General features: G+C 41.8%; 1 protein-coding gene across 1 annotated transcript in view; it reads left to right on the forward strand.

Moving 5' to 3' along the window:
- Window positions 1-14,343, forward strand: part of LOC111171693 (kalirin) — a 114,364-nt gene extending 100,021 nt beyond the window's left edge. Inside the window, exons 25-27 of the mRNA XM_022567528.3 lie at window positions 4,736-4,936; window positions 8,813-8,951; window positions 9,509-14,343. Coding sequence (XP_022423236.1) covers window positions 4,736-4,936; window positions 8,813-8,951; window positions 9,509-10,054 — 886 coding nt within the window. The 3' untranslated portion in view covers window positions 10,055-14,343. The remainder of the gene's footprint in view (window positions 1-4,735; window positions 4,937-8,812; window positions 8,952-9,508) is intronic.
- The last annotated feature ends 541 nt before the right edge of the window (window positions 14,344-14,884 follow it).

A 14,884-nucleotide genomic window follows, 5' to 3' on the forward strand; every position in this document is an offset into this window, starting at 1 on the left:
CCATGCAGGTGGTATACAAAAGTTATTTAAGCTAATCCTTACAACACCATGAGGTAGTGTTTGAGTAGATTTCCAGTAAAGGAAACTCAGGTTCAGGAGGTCAAGTAATTTTCTCAAAATCCCACAACTAGTACGTGTAGAACCGGGATTCAAACCCTGGGCTACCTGCCTTTATGCCTGTGCTTGTTTTACTAATATATGTTGTTTCTCATCATAGCAATTTTTGTCAAAAATAAGTTCTAGTAGTTGAAATCTAGTTTTCTCCATGATATTAAAGTTTGTGAAGCTACATATGACCCCAATAATAAGCAAATCAAATCCCCATCTGGTTCTAAATGAAATTGGTTCCACCACCTGGATGTACCGGAAAATTCCTCCCCAAGGCCTGTATTTGCTGTTGATAGCCATAGGCTAAGGCATGTTTTACATAGAAGAGATGGACGTTTTGATATTTCTTAAGGGGAAATCAATTTTCTGATCTGTTACAAGCAATTGATTTTTTTTTAAATTTCATCTCCAATAACCTGAAGCTTTCCCTCTCTCCCAAGTATCGTCTTCATCTTTTTAGAAGATCCTTTAAAATGCTATATATTAACAGAATGGAAATAAAACATATAGATACTTACATGAGATACATAAAAGATATCTGTGCCAGGGCCATGTAAGTGAGTCAGCTTTCTCCATCACACCTAAACCTAAAATTCTAGATCTATATGACTATCTTGTTAAAAATAGGTCTCCAGTAATTAAGTATTACAAAAAACAAAAAAGAAATAACTTCACTCCTATAGCCCATCCATAGAAGCAAAGAGCACCTGAGCATGGCATACTTAACCAGAAATAAACTATATAGGCACCATTGCAGCTTAAAGAAGCCAAAGACTTATCCCTTGGGAATGCTACCTGGTTACCTGTACAGGATCCAAAAAGGTAGCGGTACCAGGCCTCCAGGTAAGGATGGCAGGTTGAATACAGGCATCCATTTTCATTCCCTCCTGAGACTTCACTGAATCTACAGTAAAGGATTTTTTTTAAGCAGGCACGTAAAGATGAGGACACTGGAAGAAGAGATAGCAAGTATTAGAAGCAGAAAAAGAGGTGAAAGTGACAAATGACTGAGAGACCTGAGAAACTCAGTCCAAGTCAGTTATGGGGTCAAGTGAGAGCCAGTATAAGTTTTGCAGCAGAATTCCCAGAAGGCTCAGGTGCTGGAAGCATCCAGTACCTCTGGAAATATGTGTAAAGAAGATGCTAAAATTGGAAGGTTGTCTGAACCTTGTGTGAGAAGAAGTTGTGGCTCCAGACCTCCTCCCCAGCTTCAGGTAGCTGTGTGATTGTCCTTCCCAATCAAGGAAAAGACTGGAGATTTATCCCCTGGAAAGGGTGAAACAGAGTGCCTCTGTTCTCAGGGACACCAGCCCAACTGAGGGCAATGGAACCATACTCCAAACAGGCCACTGCGAGAATATATAAATGCTAGATTCTGAGGACCCCTGCTGCCCTACCCACCAGGCCTCCAGAGGTGGACAGCCAGGGCCTCACCTTCCAGGCAGAAAGTAGGAGGGTCTTTCTCTGGAGAATCTGACCAGCTCAAGAGGAAAGACTTAACGATACTGACTCTGGAGTTTCCCCTGACAAAACAGTCCATTCAGATCACCCTACAGTGAAGGTCGAGTTGACAGGCTCCACCCACACACGCAGAGCTTCCAAACAGCTTTTTAGTCCCCAGCTTTTAAAATGAGCCAACTTCTGATGCTGGCCAAGATGGAGTAAGTCCATTGTAGCCTTTCTCTCCCACTGGCTACAACTAGAATCCGTGGATGAAATACAGATAGCAGCTATCTGAGCATTCTGAAAAGTAAGTAACAGAGAGATTGGGGAGGGAAGTTAACACCTGAAAAAAGACAAGGACAGTGGCAGTGAGTTTTCTGGGTTATTATGTTCTGAGGGGTTTTTTTTGTTTTTTGTTTTTCTCCTGATCTCTTAGCTTTAACCCAAGGGCGGGCTAAGTCAGTGAACTGTGCAGCTGCACAGAGAGCAAAATCTCCAAGAGAAATCCATCTTTATGGCCAAAAGACAGGAAGAGAGCAGGGAGATTCCTATTTTTTCCCCTTTCTTCTTTCTCTCTCTTTTTTTTTTTTTTTTTTTTTTGCGGTACGCGGGCCTCTCACTGTTGCGGCCTCTCCTGTTGTGGAGCACAGGCTCCGGACGTGCAGGCTCAGCGGCCATAGCTCACGGGCCTAGCCGCTCCGCGGCATGTGGGATCTTCCCGGACCGGGGCACGAACCTGTGTCCCCTGCATCGGCAGGTGGACTCTCAACCACTGCGCCACCAGGGAAGCCCCTCTCTTACTCTTTTACCCACAAGGGCATTCATGTGGAAGTGTATGAGGATGCCAGAGGCTAAAACTCTTGACAGAATCCCATATTTCTGGCCAGCGGAACTACAGAAAGTGTCCATTTGAGCTAAAGAATATGGGAGAAATCTCAGTGAGGAGAGAGCTAAATATTTTTATAAGAATCATATGCAAAGGATTAGGAATAATAATGCTTTGAACATTAACAGTTAACATCATCAATCACACTAGAAGTTAGAAGGCAATAGAATAATTCCTTCAAAATTTTTTTCAACCTAGAATTATACCCAGAGAAACTAACAATCAAATATAAATGTAGAATAAGCATGTTTTAGATATGCAAATCTCAAACAACTTATTTCCCATGCACTCTTTTTCAGAAAAGATTGAAGAATGCATTTTACCACAAAAAGGAAGAACAGTCATAGTTTACTAGAGGTTTAACTGTGACCAACACTGACATAGTTGCAATAATGGAAACGCTGAATATTGATTACAATATAATTCTCTTGGGGGGACAGGGGATGGGAAAAGTGGTTATGTGATGGGGACAAAGGAAGGAAAGAGACTAAAATCTCATCTTCTATAGTGGGATGTCAACAGATAATAACTAAAACTGAAAAATCAAGTAATAGCCATACAAAACATACTATATTTAGAGTCATAGAAGTAAATACCTAAATAATCAGCAAAATACACTGAAGTGATATATTAAACTACCTCTAGAGGAAGAAAAATGGGGACGGGTGGAGGAAGAGGCACCATTGTTTTTAATAAGAAACTTGGTTAAAGCTAATTGACTTTTCAAACCATGGGGATGCATAACTTTGATACACACAAAATATATTTTAAAAATTAAGGTAGCAGTACCTTGACATAACCACTAATTCAGGAGATCTCTCCTCAGCAATCAGTTGTTTTCCTGTATCCAAAGTCCTCTGGAAGGAGGTGACCTATAAGAAACAAACAAGAGAGGGCGCTGTTAAAACGCAGAATGGTAGTTTATCAACGGATGATGTAAAACAGAGCTGCCAGTTTGACCAAATACTTGTTCACTACGCCAAGAATGATGTCTTACATGCAATAGGTATTTGATTAATATTTGTCTAATACTTGCTTTATTAATTAGGGCTTTCTCTTCTTTGGGGAAAATCTATAGTAAAAAAGAAATTATTATTATCAGGAAGTTGCTTGGTGAACACAGAGCCAGGTCAAGGAGTCTGTTGGACAATCTTAGTAGTGGCCGTGGTATCTGATGCATTCGTTTCTGCTAGAGGAGTGGACTGCCCTTTGGACTGCTCATTCCTCTGCTCTTGGGTTAGGGCACCTCATGAACAGGCTTTGGATGATGCTGCCTTATCACCTCTTTGACCCTCCCTCTCTCTGCTTCCATTGCTGACCAGTTTCTCCATCTATCTCACTCTCTTACTACCTTCCATAGGCCTGCAGGGGAGTCTGGGAACCATTCTGTCTATTTCAGCTATAGTTAATTTTGTTAGATATAAAAATGGCATGGTGGTTATATATTTTCAAATGTCCTTGTCAACTAGAGATGCAAACCAAGTATTTATGCAAGAAATAACATGCACTTGGGCTTCCCTGGTGGCGCAGTGGTTGAGAGTCCACCTGCCGATGCAGGGGACACGGGTTCGTGCCCCGGTCCGGGAAGAACCCACATGCCGCGGAGTGGCTGGGCCCGTGAGCCATGGCCGCTGAGCCTGCGCGTCCGGAGCCTGTGCTCCGCAGCGGGAGAGGCCACAACAGTGAGAGGCCCGCCTACCGCAAAAAAAAAAAAACAAAAAAACAAAAAAAAAAAACACTCCAGAGAAAAAAGGGCAGGAGGTGGGAAAAGAATAGATGAAAGGTTGGCAAAACGTTGATAATTGTTGAAGCTGGCTGCTGGGTACACAGAAGATCTATTCTACTATTCTCTCTACTTTTGTGTATATTGGAAATTTTCTGTAACAGAAGGATCATAAATATAAAATAAAATGAAAAAATTGCCTCTTTAGACAATGATTTGAAATTACCATAAAGCAGAATTCCTCCTTCTTTAACATTGTCACTGTTATATTTTATAGAAATATATTCTGTTCAGAAAAGAAAACTGAACCTGTGGTTGATGTTCAAAATGACAGAAAAATATATTGACTAAAAATATTATTTAGTTTTTTGCATCTCAAAGAACCCTAAAATGCTAAGAAAGGAAAGATGGCTTTTCTGAATGATAACATTATAATTAAAAGTACAGAAAAGTAGATTCCTAATAAAATGTTACTGTCTAATCACTTCAGATAAAACTTCTCATATCCTTCAATAAAATGATACCTAGTTCATTGAGGAATCTTGGCAAAACACTTTCTTCCTTTTGTTTTCCAGAGGCCGGTTCTCCATAGTAAAGAAGTGCATTCACAAAGCTACTCGCAAAGATGTCGCTGTGAAATTTGTTAGCAAAAAAATGAAGAAAAAAGAGCAGGCTGCCCACGAGGCTGCCCTACTTCAGCACCTGCAGCATCCCCAATACATCACTCTCCATGACACCTATGAGTCCCCCACTTCCTACATCCTGATTTTGGAACTGTAAGTATAGGCGTCATCTCTCGAAGGTGGTCCCCAGCTATTTGGGTAATTTCTTGCCCACAATTAATGGAAATGGCAGTTACATTTCATACAATGTCTTCTAGTTTACAGAGTGTTGTATGTAACATGCACTCTCCCCTCCACTGTATAAAAATGTTATTCCCATTTTATAGATCAGAAAGTCAAGGATAAGGAAGATCATTAAAAGTAGCTCCTTAGGGCTTCCCTGGTGGCGCAGTGGTTGAGAGTCCACCTGCCGATGCAGGGGACACGGGTTCGTGCCCCGGTCCGGGAAGATCCCACATGCCGTGGAGCGGCTGGGTCCGTGAGCCATGGCCGCTGAGCCTGCGCGTCCGGAGCCTGTGCTCCGCAATGGGAGAGGCCACAACAGTGAGAGGCCCACGTACGGCAAAAAAAAAAAAGTAGCTCCTTAAAACTATGAAATGGAGAAGCTGGGACTTGAACCCACATCTCTCTCACTCCAGTTTTCATCTTCTTTCTCTTATGGACTCTTGGGCTGGGCAGGAGTTTAGGAAAAGCTTATGGACAATGGGCTTATTGACAGGGGTGGAGTTGAAATAAAGAGAGGGGTTTGTGCATCTATCCACTGCCATAGCATCCCCAATCTACCACCCAAGAAATCCCTTTAAGGGTAGAATCTTACCCTCAAAACCTTCCACTCATTCCAGATTTTCTAGGGACTCAGGCAGCCATATACCTGGGGCTACGTACTGGGCCCCAGAATAGACCAATAAGGTCACATCCTTCCCACTTCTTCCCCAGGCTAAGAACAGAGATCGTGCTCTGTGGTTTAGGGAGATCTTACAGAGGCCAAAGAGAACAATCTTTTCAGAAGTATGGAGCCCTTGTAGAAATGTTGTCTGATTGGTGCTCATGAGGCCCTGCGCCTGGAGAAGAGATAGACATTTACACCGAAGACCAGTGCTGTGTCTGGCTCCACATGAACCTACGTTCCATGGAGAAGCACCTCCGTTTACACCTTTCAACTGTCATTTTAGTCTTGCTCTTGTGTGCTTGTTAGTCTAGGTGTGGGGGGGGGAGGGAGGGGTTCGAAGCAGTAACTTTCTGTAAATTTATTTATGATGAAAAAAAGAAAGCCAAAATGCAAACATCTTAGGCTACATTTTTTAACTGGTTGAAAAGAAACAAGAGGAGACAAAACCATCACTGTTAGTAATTGTAATCCTTTTGTGATACTTAACTTTCTATAGCTGTGTAGTCGCTGGTAAGTTGTCACTTTGTTTTTCTTTTTTTTCAATTGATAAAAATAAGTTTAATTTATATGCACATTAACCACTTACTCTGACCTCACGCTTTACTATTTAGTTCAGTTCTTTCTTTTTTAATTTTTATTGGAGTATAGTTAAGATTGTCACTTTGGATTTCATAAATACATTTACAAACAGCCTTTCATAAGAGCTTCCTAACTCAAAAGGTACATTCTGTTGACAGTGAACTATGTTTGTTTACAAGTGACAACATGTTGTACTTGAGTTCCAATAAAAAGTATTGTCACTTGTGTATCAACCAAGGTGGTACAGCAGACCCAGAACCTTTGCCTCTTCAGACTTGTCAATTACCATTCTGAGGGAAGGTGTTGACTACCAGGCTGCCACAGAGTAATGGAAAGAAGCTGTTCTTGGCATGGAGAACCTGGGCTCTAATTCCAGCTCTGTGATTTGGGACAGTGTACTTAGTTTCCTGGGCCTCAGGGTCCTTATCTGTGAATTCTGAAGATGTTTCCGCTTCTCAGAGATGTTGCAGGGATTAACTGAGATGAATATTGCATTTACTGAGCACTCACTATGTGCCACCCACTGTGTAGACCTGGGCCTGGGTGGCAGGAACAAAGATGAAACGTTATATTTCTTTCTTTCTTTCTTTTTTTTTTTTTTGCGGTACGTGGGCCTCTCACTGTTGTGGCCTCTCCCGTTGCGGAGCACAGGCTCCGGACGCGCAGGCTCAGCGGCCATGGCTCACGGGCCCAGCCGCTCCGTGGCATGTGGGATCTTCCCGGACCGGCGCACGAACCCGTGTCCCCTGCATCTACAGGCGGACTCTCAACCACTGCGCCACCAGGGAGGCCCTAAATGTTATATTTCTTGCCCTTGAGGAGTTAGAAGTCTAATGAGAAAGTCCATAGGTAAATGAATGATTTCAGCATAGCCTGGTAAATGCATATTTTGGAGAGAGTTGTATGAGAACATAGAGAGGGGCTTGGCTGGACTTGAGGTTCAGGGAAGATTTGTGGAGAGGCAGTACCTGAGCTAAACCCTGGTTATGCCATGACTGTGGGTACCCCTTTGGTGGCCATCTAACTTGCTGGTAGAGCTTTTCTCTACCAGGCAACTGAGGTTCTGATTCCCTAGTCTAGGGAGGGGCCTGGGCATCTGCATTATCTAAGCGCTCTTAAGGATGGACTTGGTGGCTGAGACTTTCTGGTCTCAGAGTAGAGCTACTGTTAACTTCTCCCTAAAACGCTCTAAGAAGTTCAGGGGGCTGCATCTAACAAGCCCAGTCCTACTCCACTCCATGCTCACCACCCCTATCCCACCCTGGCAGGGTCAGAGGAAGGCAAAGGAGGCCTTCATGGGACCTAGCCTTTAATCCTGTCAAGGAAAGTGGGAGAAGAGAACAAGTTTGTGGGAAGGAACAAGCTAGAGAAGAGAATGGAAACTTGGCAGGGGGATGTCAGCTGTGTTCAAACATAGTTTCTGACTCTGGCTCAGGCTCCTCTGCCTGGGCCTTTCCTGGGGATGGGCCTCAATGGCCCAAAATGCATATTAGAGACCAGCTGCCTGACATCTGGTCACTCCCTGCTAAAGAGGGCCCAGAGAGCCTGAAAATTGTTGCCATTTATTGCACACTTGCTATTGCTACCAATTATGCTTAAATGCCTCATTGTCTCACTTGATCCTTGGACAATCCTCATAATGAAATAGGTATTATTGTTGTTGTTGTTGTTGTTACTCTAAAGATGAAGAAACCAAAACACAGAGAGTTTAAATGACTTGCTCCAAGCCACCAACCTGTTAGTGGCAGAACCAGGATTTGAATCCAGGTCTGGCTGGCCCCTTGTACCAGGCTTTCAGATATAGTTTTTAAGGTTGGAAAGTTGCCCAAGAGGGATGGGTTTCAAAAGGGGGATCAAGAATGCCAAGATCAGGGCTTCCCTGGTGGCGCAGTGGTTGAGAGTCCGCCTGCCGATGCAGGGGACACGGGTTCGTGCCCCGGTCTGGGAAGATCCCACATGCCGCGGAGCGGCTGGGCCCGTGAGCCATGGCCGCTGAGCCTGCGCGTCCGGAGCCTGTGCTCCGCAACGGGAGAGGCCACAACAGTGAGAGGCCCGCGTACCGCAAAAAAAAAAAAAAAAAAAAGAATGTCAAGATCAAACTTTGCCTAGTTTCTATTTTTCCCCAACTAAAAATTGACAAGTAAAAGCTATTTGCAAGACATATATGAGGTTCCTTGAAGCCACCAGATTCCAGTTATTCAGACAATTGCAAGATCTCTCTCTCCCTCCTTTCTCTATTTTGCAATCTAATCTCTCCTAAAGGGGTGTCAGACCTTTTTCCTTGTGAGCAGTTTCAAAAGTTAATGAACATAATGTGTCTTAAGGTTATACAGATTTCTTCCCTGAAACATGCATGTATCTATCTATCTATCTTTTTAATATAAGTTCTGAACATTGTACTAACTTTGGGCTCTAACTAAAATATGCATGTGTTGCAACATTGATCTTCATTTATAATAGGGAGTAGGAGAAATGTTAGCAAACTTACAGATTTTTGTGTGTGTTATTTTTCTGTTTTCTTTATAAACGTATTTCCTTTGCCTTTTCCTCCCTATTTTCAGGATGGATGACGGCCGACTCTTAGACTACCTTATGAATCATGATGAGCTGATGGAAGAAAAAGTAGCTTTCTACATACGAGACATCATGGAAGCCCTGCAGTACCTTCACAACTGCAGGGTTGCACATTTGGACATAAAGGTAATAAGAAGTAGCAACCCTAGCAGGGAAATGGTTAAGTCTAACCTGCCAGTCATTACCCTTGAGGGAGGTAAATTCTCATTTTATTTACTTACGTTAGAATCCCTGTGAATATTAAACACAAAATGGGTTGTCACAATTTAAGTGTGTTATTCGTGAATTAGTGAGAACCCTCCAGAGTCACATGACACCTGGGGTTAGAGAAGGTAGGGAGGCTTTAACCACTTTGTCTAACTTTATAGAAGGAATCCACTAAATGTCACCATCTTTTTCAAAAAGAAGCCCCTGTTCTCCAAAATAAATAATTTATCCTTTTCTTGATTTAGTGCAGAAGTAAGGGCTAGTTAAGAAGACATGATTTCCAATGTCAAACAACTTCCCTAAAGTACCATTTAACCTCAGAGTTTAGTTCAGTTTGAACATAGGGAAAGTCCCATATACTACAGGCTTTATCAAAGAATGGCAGAACCGTGCCTGAATGGATGGAGTCCTACTGGTAGTCAAAACAGAGAGCTGAACTTGCCTTCTCTTATCCCCGCCTCCTTGGATCTCCGCAGCCTGAAAACCTGCTCATTGACCTTCGGATTCCAGTGCCTCGAGTGAAGCTCATTGACTTAGAGGATGCTGTCCAGATCTCAGGTCACTTCCACATCCACCACCTGCTTGGGAACCCTGAGTTTGCTGCCCCAGAAGTGATCCAAGGCATCCCTGTGTCCCTGGGCACTGATATCTGGAGCATCGGGGTTTTGACATATGTCATGCTGAGCGGGGTCTCCCCTTTCTTGGATGAGAGCAAGGAGGAGACGTGTATCAACGTATGCAGGGTGGATTTCAGCTTCCCCCATGAGTACTTCTGTGGCGTGAGCAATGCTGCCAGAGATTTCATCAATGTGATCCTACAGGAAGACTTTCGGAGGCGGCCCACGGCAGCCACCTGTCTGCAGCATCCATGGCTGCAACCCCACAATGGCAGCTACTCCAAAATCCCCCTGGACACCTCCCGCCTGGCATGCTTCATAGAGCGCCGCAAGCACCAGAACGATGTTCGGCCTATTCCCAACGTCAAGAGCTACATTGTCAACCGGGTAAACCAAGGGACGTAGCCATCTCCCAGCCCTCGAGGTTTCACATGGAAGTGCAGTGTGAACCAAAGCAAGACTGAATGTGTCTGTAAATAATTCTGTTCATTATTTCACTCCACGTGGTTTTCTGGATTGAGAGATGTACCTCTTAAACCTCCTCAGTGGTTTTTCAGGGTCTGAGCAGCAGTAAAATCACCCTAAATCCAGGGACTTTTCAGAAGGTCATCCAGAAGGGATACAGATGCAAAGAGTCACGGAAAGTATTCAAAAGAGAGGCAAAGATAAGAAGAATAGCAGCTGTTATGAAATTTTAATTGCGTGTTCCAAAATGAGTGGTTAACTGGGCAAAACTTCAGCTCACTGAAGTGAGTATAAAACGTTTCCGCCTTGGCTGAAATTTTAAGCAAAAAGTTCTATTTAACAGAGATGTCATGTATGTCAACTATACTGGATTAGATTACTTAGATATAGTTTCTTAATAGGATACATGTACACATACAGTAAAATATATCGCATTCAGCTTTCAGAGTTTTATAATATAGAGATATATATGAAATCAATCATAAGTAACTTTGAGTACTCCAGTTAAGACAGTGACTTATTTACTGAAGCATTACGTTGTTTTGACTAAGCACAATTAGATGACAGGTTTTTTAGAGCATTTTATAAATCTTGTATAGAACTCTTTTACCAGAACCTGTGCATTAAGAGAAAGCAATGTTACCCTTTCGCAATCTGTGAATGAGAAGATTTTTCTCTCAGTCACAGGTATTTGACTAACCTAGGTTCTGTTTATGAAATGCTGTCCCCAGATTCACTGGCAGCTCAGAGTTCATCTGGCAGGAAAGCCTGCCAGGAAATAAGTCCAAATACAGTAAGAGGTGTGGGGCTATTTTTTATGTCTACACTTGGTTTCAAATAGGTAACAAATAAAACAGGTTCATACAAAAGTGCAAATAGAAACCTTTCCTACAGTTCCTGTGAACAACATAACAATGCTTTCTGACGTTTTCTGCCGCTGCAGAATGCAGTCCTCCGAAAGCTGGCCTGCTTTATTTCTAACCCCTTATGGAAGTGAAGGGGTGCTTACCAAAAGGAGGCAGCCATATAGGCCTTTTAAAGGCCTGGTCCCAAGTCCTTTCTGAAGCCATGGAATAAAATCTGATACATCACCCTAACAGAGCGTTGAGTTTTAACTGTGATTGCAATATCTATCACCTCTCAGCCACCGATATTTCCCTGGGCTAAAAGGACTAATTGCACTTTGAGGCCAACACTGCTTTCTGGTGTATATTCTCTGTACAAGATGATTATGAACTGCCCTTTTTTCCACTGGTGGGAAAAAAAAATTAAACCTGGGCATTTCATGGCTTTTTCTTCCTTTCTTTTGTTTTTTTTGTTGTTTTTTTTTAGTTTTTGGGAAAGAGTTTTTGTTTTTGTATTTGTACGTGATCCACCCTTTGTTTCCGAGAATGTGTTTCTAAAATTGCTGTTATGCGAATGATATTTTAAAAATATAACTTAACTGTTTGTCCAAATCAGGTTTAATGGCATCGCTTCTCTCCTGTAGTAGGATTGAGAAAATTAAAATCATGCAGCACAGAAGTGCAAGCAGAAAAGTTTATGAAGGATAAATAGAACTACAAACCAATCTTAATGAAGAGGAATGATGGAAACTAAGCCTGAACTTTAATATATAAAAACACTTATTCCCACAGTGGAAATGTAGAATTAAAAATACTCATCATTCTTTTCCATTGGTAACAAAGTCAATTTCCTCATCCACCCTCCACCTCATCCCATCCAAGATTATAGATTAATAAATTAGTAGAAAGTACAAGCAATAAGACTAGATAGCACTTACGTATTTTCAGGATTAACCAAATATGTGGAAACTGACTCCGACTGTATTTGTTTCCTAGTTTTCACATGGCCCTGGGTCATCAAGGCTCCCTTCCTCAGAGCTCTCTCTTGACTAACCCTTTATATTCTCCATTCAAACCCATAGGTATATACAAATACTATATGATACAATATTTTGAAATTTAAAACATATTTACTAAAAACTCTTTTAGTAAATATGTCTTCATTATAAGATACAACAAAAAAGAAGAAAGCCTGGTCCCTAGGGCACATCATGGGATAGATTACAGGCACTGAGGATTCCAAGTATCTGTACAGTATGGCTTGGCAAGTTCTGTTCCATCCACTGTGGATGATGAATAAAGAGCTCCCTGCTGAGCCACTGTGAATTTTTATGACCATGTAGGAGACAAGCTGAGTTTCTGCTTGAGAAGGACAATGGTGTCCAGACTGCACAGGAGAGCGTTAATGAAGTCGTGTTGTCAGGAGGGCAGTTGACAGAGTATTAGGCAGAGCCAAAGCTTTTATAACAGGTTTTACATCAGAGTTGGGATGGTCCAGATGGGAGGTTGTTTGGAATCTCCCCCAAGTACACATGTTGGGGAAGTGAAGAGACAGGAGAGGAGGGACAGAGAAATGAAAAGTAGTATGACTTTGTTAACTGGACCCAAAGTACAATCATTAGAGTAGAATGGATTTAATAGAGGCCCCAAAAGAAAGGGTGTATATTTTATATAGTTTGATAACTGAAGAAAACTAACAAGGAGTCATCCTATCTGCAAAGCTCCTGGTCCTTCGCAACAGGGATAAGATGATAGCATTCCTGGTTCAAGAATTCTCCATAGCAAGTTGGAAATAACAAGGAATCCCAGAAGACGGGGTTGGGAAATACACTTTAGGTTGCTCTGTGGGCAACTGTGGTGAGGGATGAAGGATTAGGAACCACTTTCTTGTACCTATTTTGACAGAGATATTTATTAATAGGATATATGTACACATACAGTATTTGTGGTAGAGAAGAGGGGAGAGACAAGGAAATAGTCCCCTTCTACTATAATTATGGTAGTTCTTGCAATCAAAACTTAACTAGGAATTAGTAAGAGTGAACTTCCAGTTGAAATGGGAAAAATAAATGTTGGTTAAGGTCACAAGTTTCTTGCTTGGCTTATATTCATTGCATAGGGTTTTGGGGGGTTTTTGTTTTGTAAGGGTGGGATGCAAAAAGAAGGAAACGATCAGGGACAACCCACGATAATTTTTCTAAGGTATAATAATTTACTTCATCTTTTATATTTGTTTCAAATTAAATAGATTTATATCCACTTACAGCTGAATGTAGGAAAATTTTTAAGAAAAAAATCATAACGTTGGAGGTGTCCTTCAGGTCTCTGACAGCCATAAACACTCTTGGGGGAGTAGAGGAAGCAGAGGAAAAGCTGGCTGCACCGCTTTGTGGTTCACAAGTCTTTATAAATAGTAGTGCCTTTCAGAGGGGAGGTTGGGAGATAAAGAAGTTCATTGTATTTAGATTGACTGATACTGCAGCATTTTTTCTTTATTTTGAAATATCTTCTAAATGAAACCATCTGAACATAGGGTGAGCCCAGGAATTCTTGAGTTTCAACCTCAGCTATTCCTGATTCGTCCTTTCTTACAGAAAGTCTTTGTTTTTTCTGCCCCAAATGTCCCCATTGTTAAAATGGGAGTTGGGGGGATGGAGGGAGGAATTAATCTCATAGGAATGTTGGGAAAATACCTTAGTTGGGATATCTAGAAAATACTTTGATTTTTTTAAAGTGCTACACACTGCCAGTGCTAAGAATTTTATCGATAGTAACTTTGAACATTCCAGGATTTCAATATTCGTGTCTTTAGATACCATTTGAAAACCCATGAGATTAAATTCTATAAATTAATTTTAATTGGAAGTACTAGGTGCTCTTTGTCTGAATGTTATTTGGTCTTAGCCTGTAATTTCAATCATTTAAAAGCTTGTGTACAGAAAAAGGTTAGGAGAGCTGATGAAGTGTTTGTCAATAAACTGTTTTCTCCAGTATGTCTTATGGCAGAAGCAAAGAGTTAGATGCCCTCCAAAGCAACCGTGACACTCTTCTCAAGCTTTATGCTCTAGAAAAATTGACAGAGAAGAGCCCAAACAGCCACTTTCCTCACTGGGAGGGCAGAAGTGAGAATAAAACATTTTCTGATATCACAACTCATTTCTTCAGATTCTCACAGGTATCTATAATGAGGCAAATTAAACGTACAGGTGTAGAAATGAATTGGACTCTTAGTTTTCAGAGGGAGAACCTTGGATTTTTTTAAAAAGATAATTAGGTGTTTCAGGAGTAGCATATTTGCTTTTCCATAGTCTCCATGATTTAGTGCCCGTGAGTTAGTCATTACTTTTTTTTTTTTTTTTTTTTTTTTTTTGCGGTACGCGGGCCTCTCACTGTTGCGGCCTCTCCCGTTGCGGAGCACAGGCTCTGGACACGCAGGCTCAGCGGCCATGGCTCACAGGCCCAGCTGCTCCGCGGCATGTGGGATCTTCCCGGACCGGGGCACGAACCCGTGTCCCCTGCATCGGCAGGCAGACTCTCAACCACTGTGCCACCAGGGAAGCCCAGTCATTACTTTTTTCTTGCCCTGTGGAAGAGCATGGAAATTTAGATTTGTGAGAATATGAGGGAGCAAATATGTCATAAACTAGATGGTGGTTATTTCTGTGTATTAACTAAAACCTTGTCCCATGAATTTGATAGAAGAGGAAATATTTCAAACATAAGGTGTCTCTGTAGTAGGGCAAAAGTGCAAACTCACCACTTCCTTGTTCAGTTTTGAGGAATGTGGGCCTTATTTATTTCTCTCCTGTGTAGCATCTCTGTGGAGTCTGGGTTAGGCAAACATAGTATGTGGGCTTTCAGTGTATTTATTTACATTACAGTTTTTCTTAACTATTTAAAATCTAGGGATCATTTGGAAATGAAT

This window comes from Delphinapterus leucas, chromosome 4, assembly GCF_059928025.1.
Source record: "Delphinapterus leucas isolate spDelLeu-1000000601 "Yukka" chromosome 4, BTC_Dleu_Yukka2, whole genome shotgun sequence".
NCBI classification, from domain to species: Eukaryota; Metazoa; Chordata; class Mammalia; order Artiodactyla; family Monodontidae; genus Delphinapterus; species Delphinapterus leucas.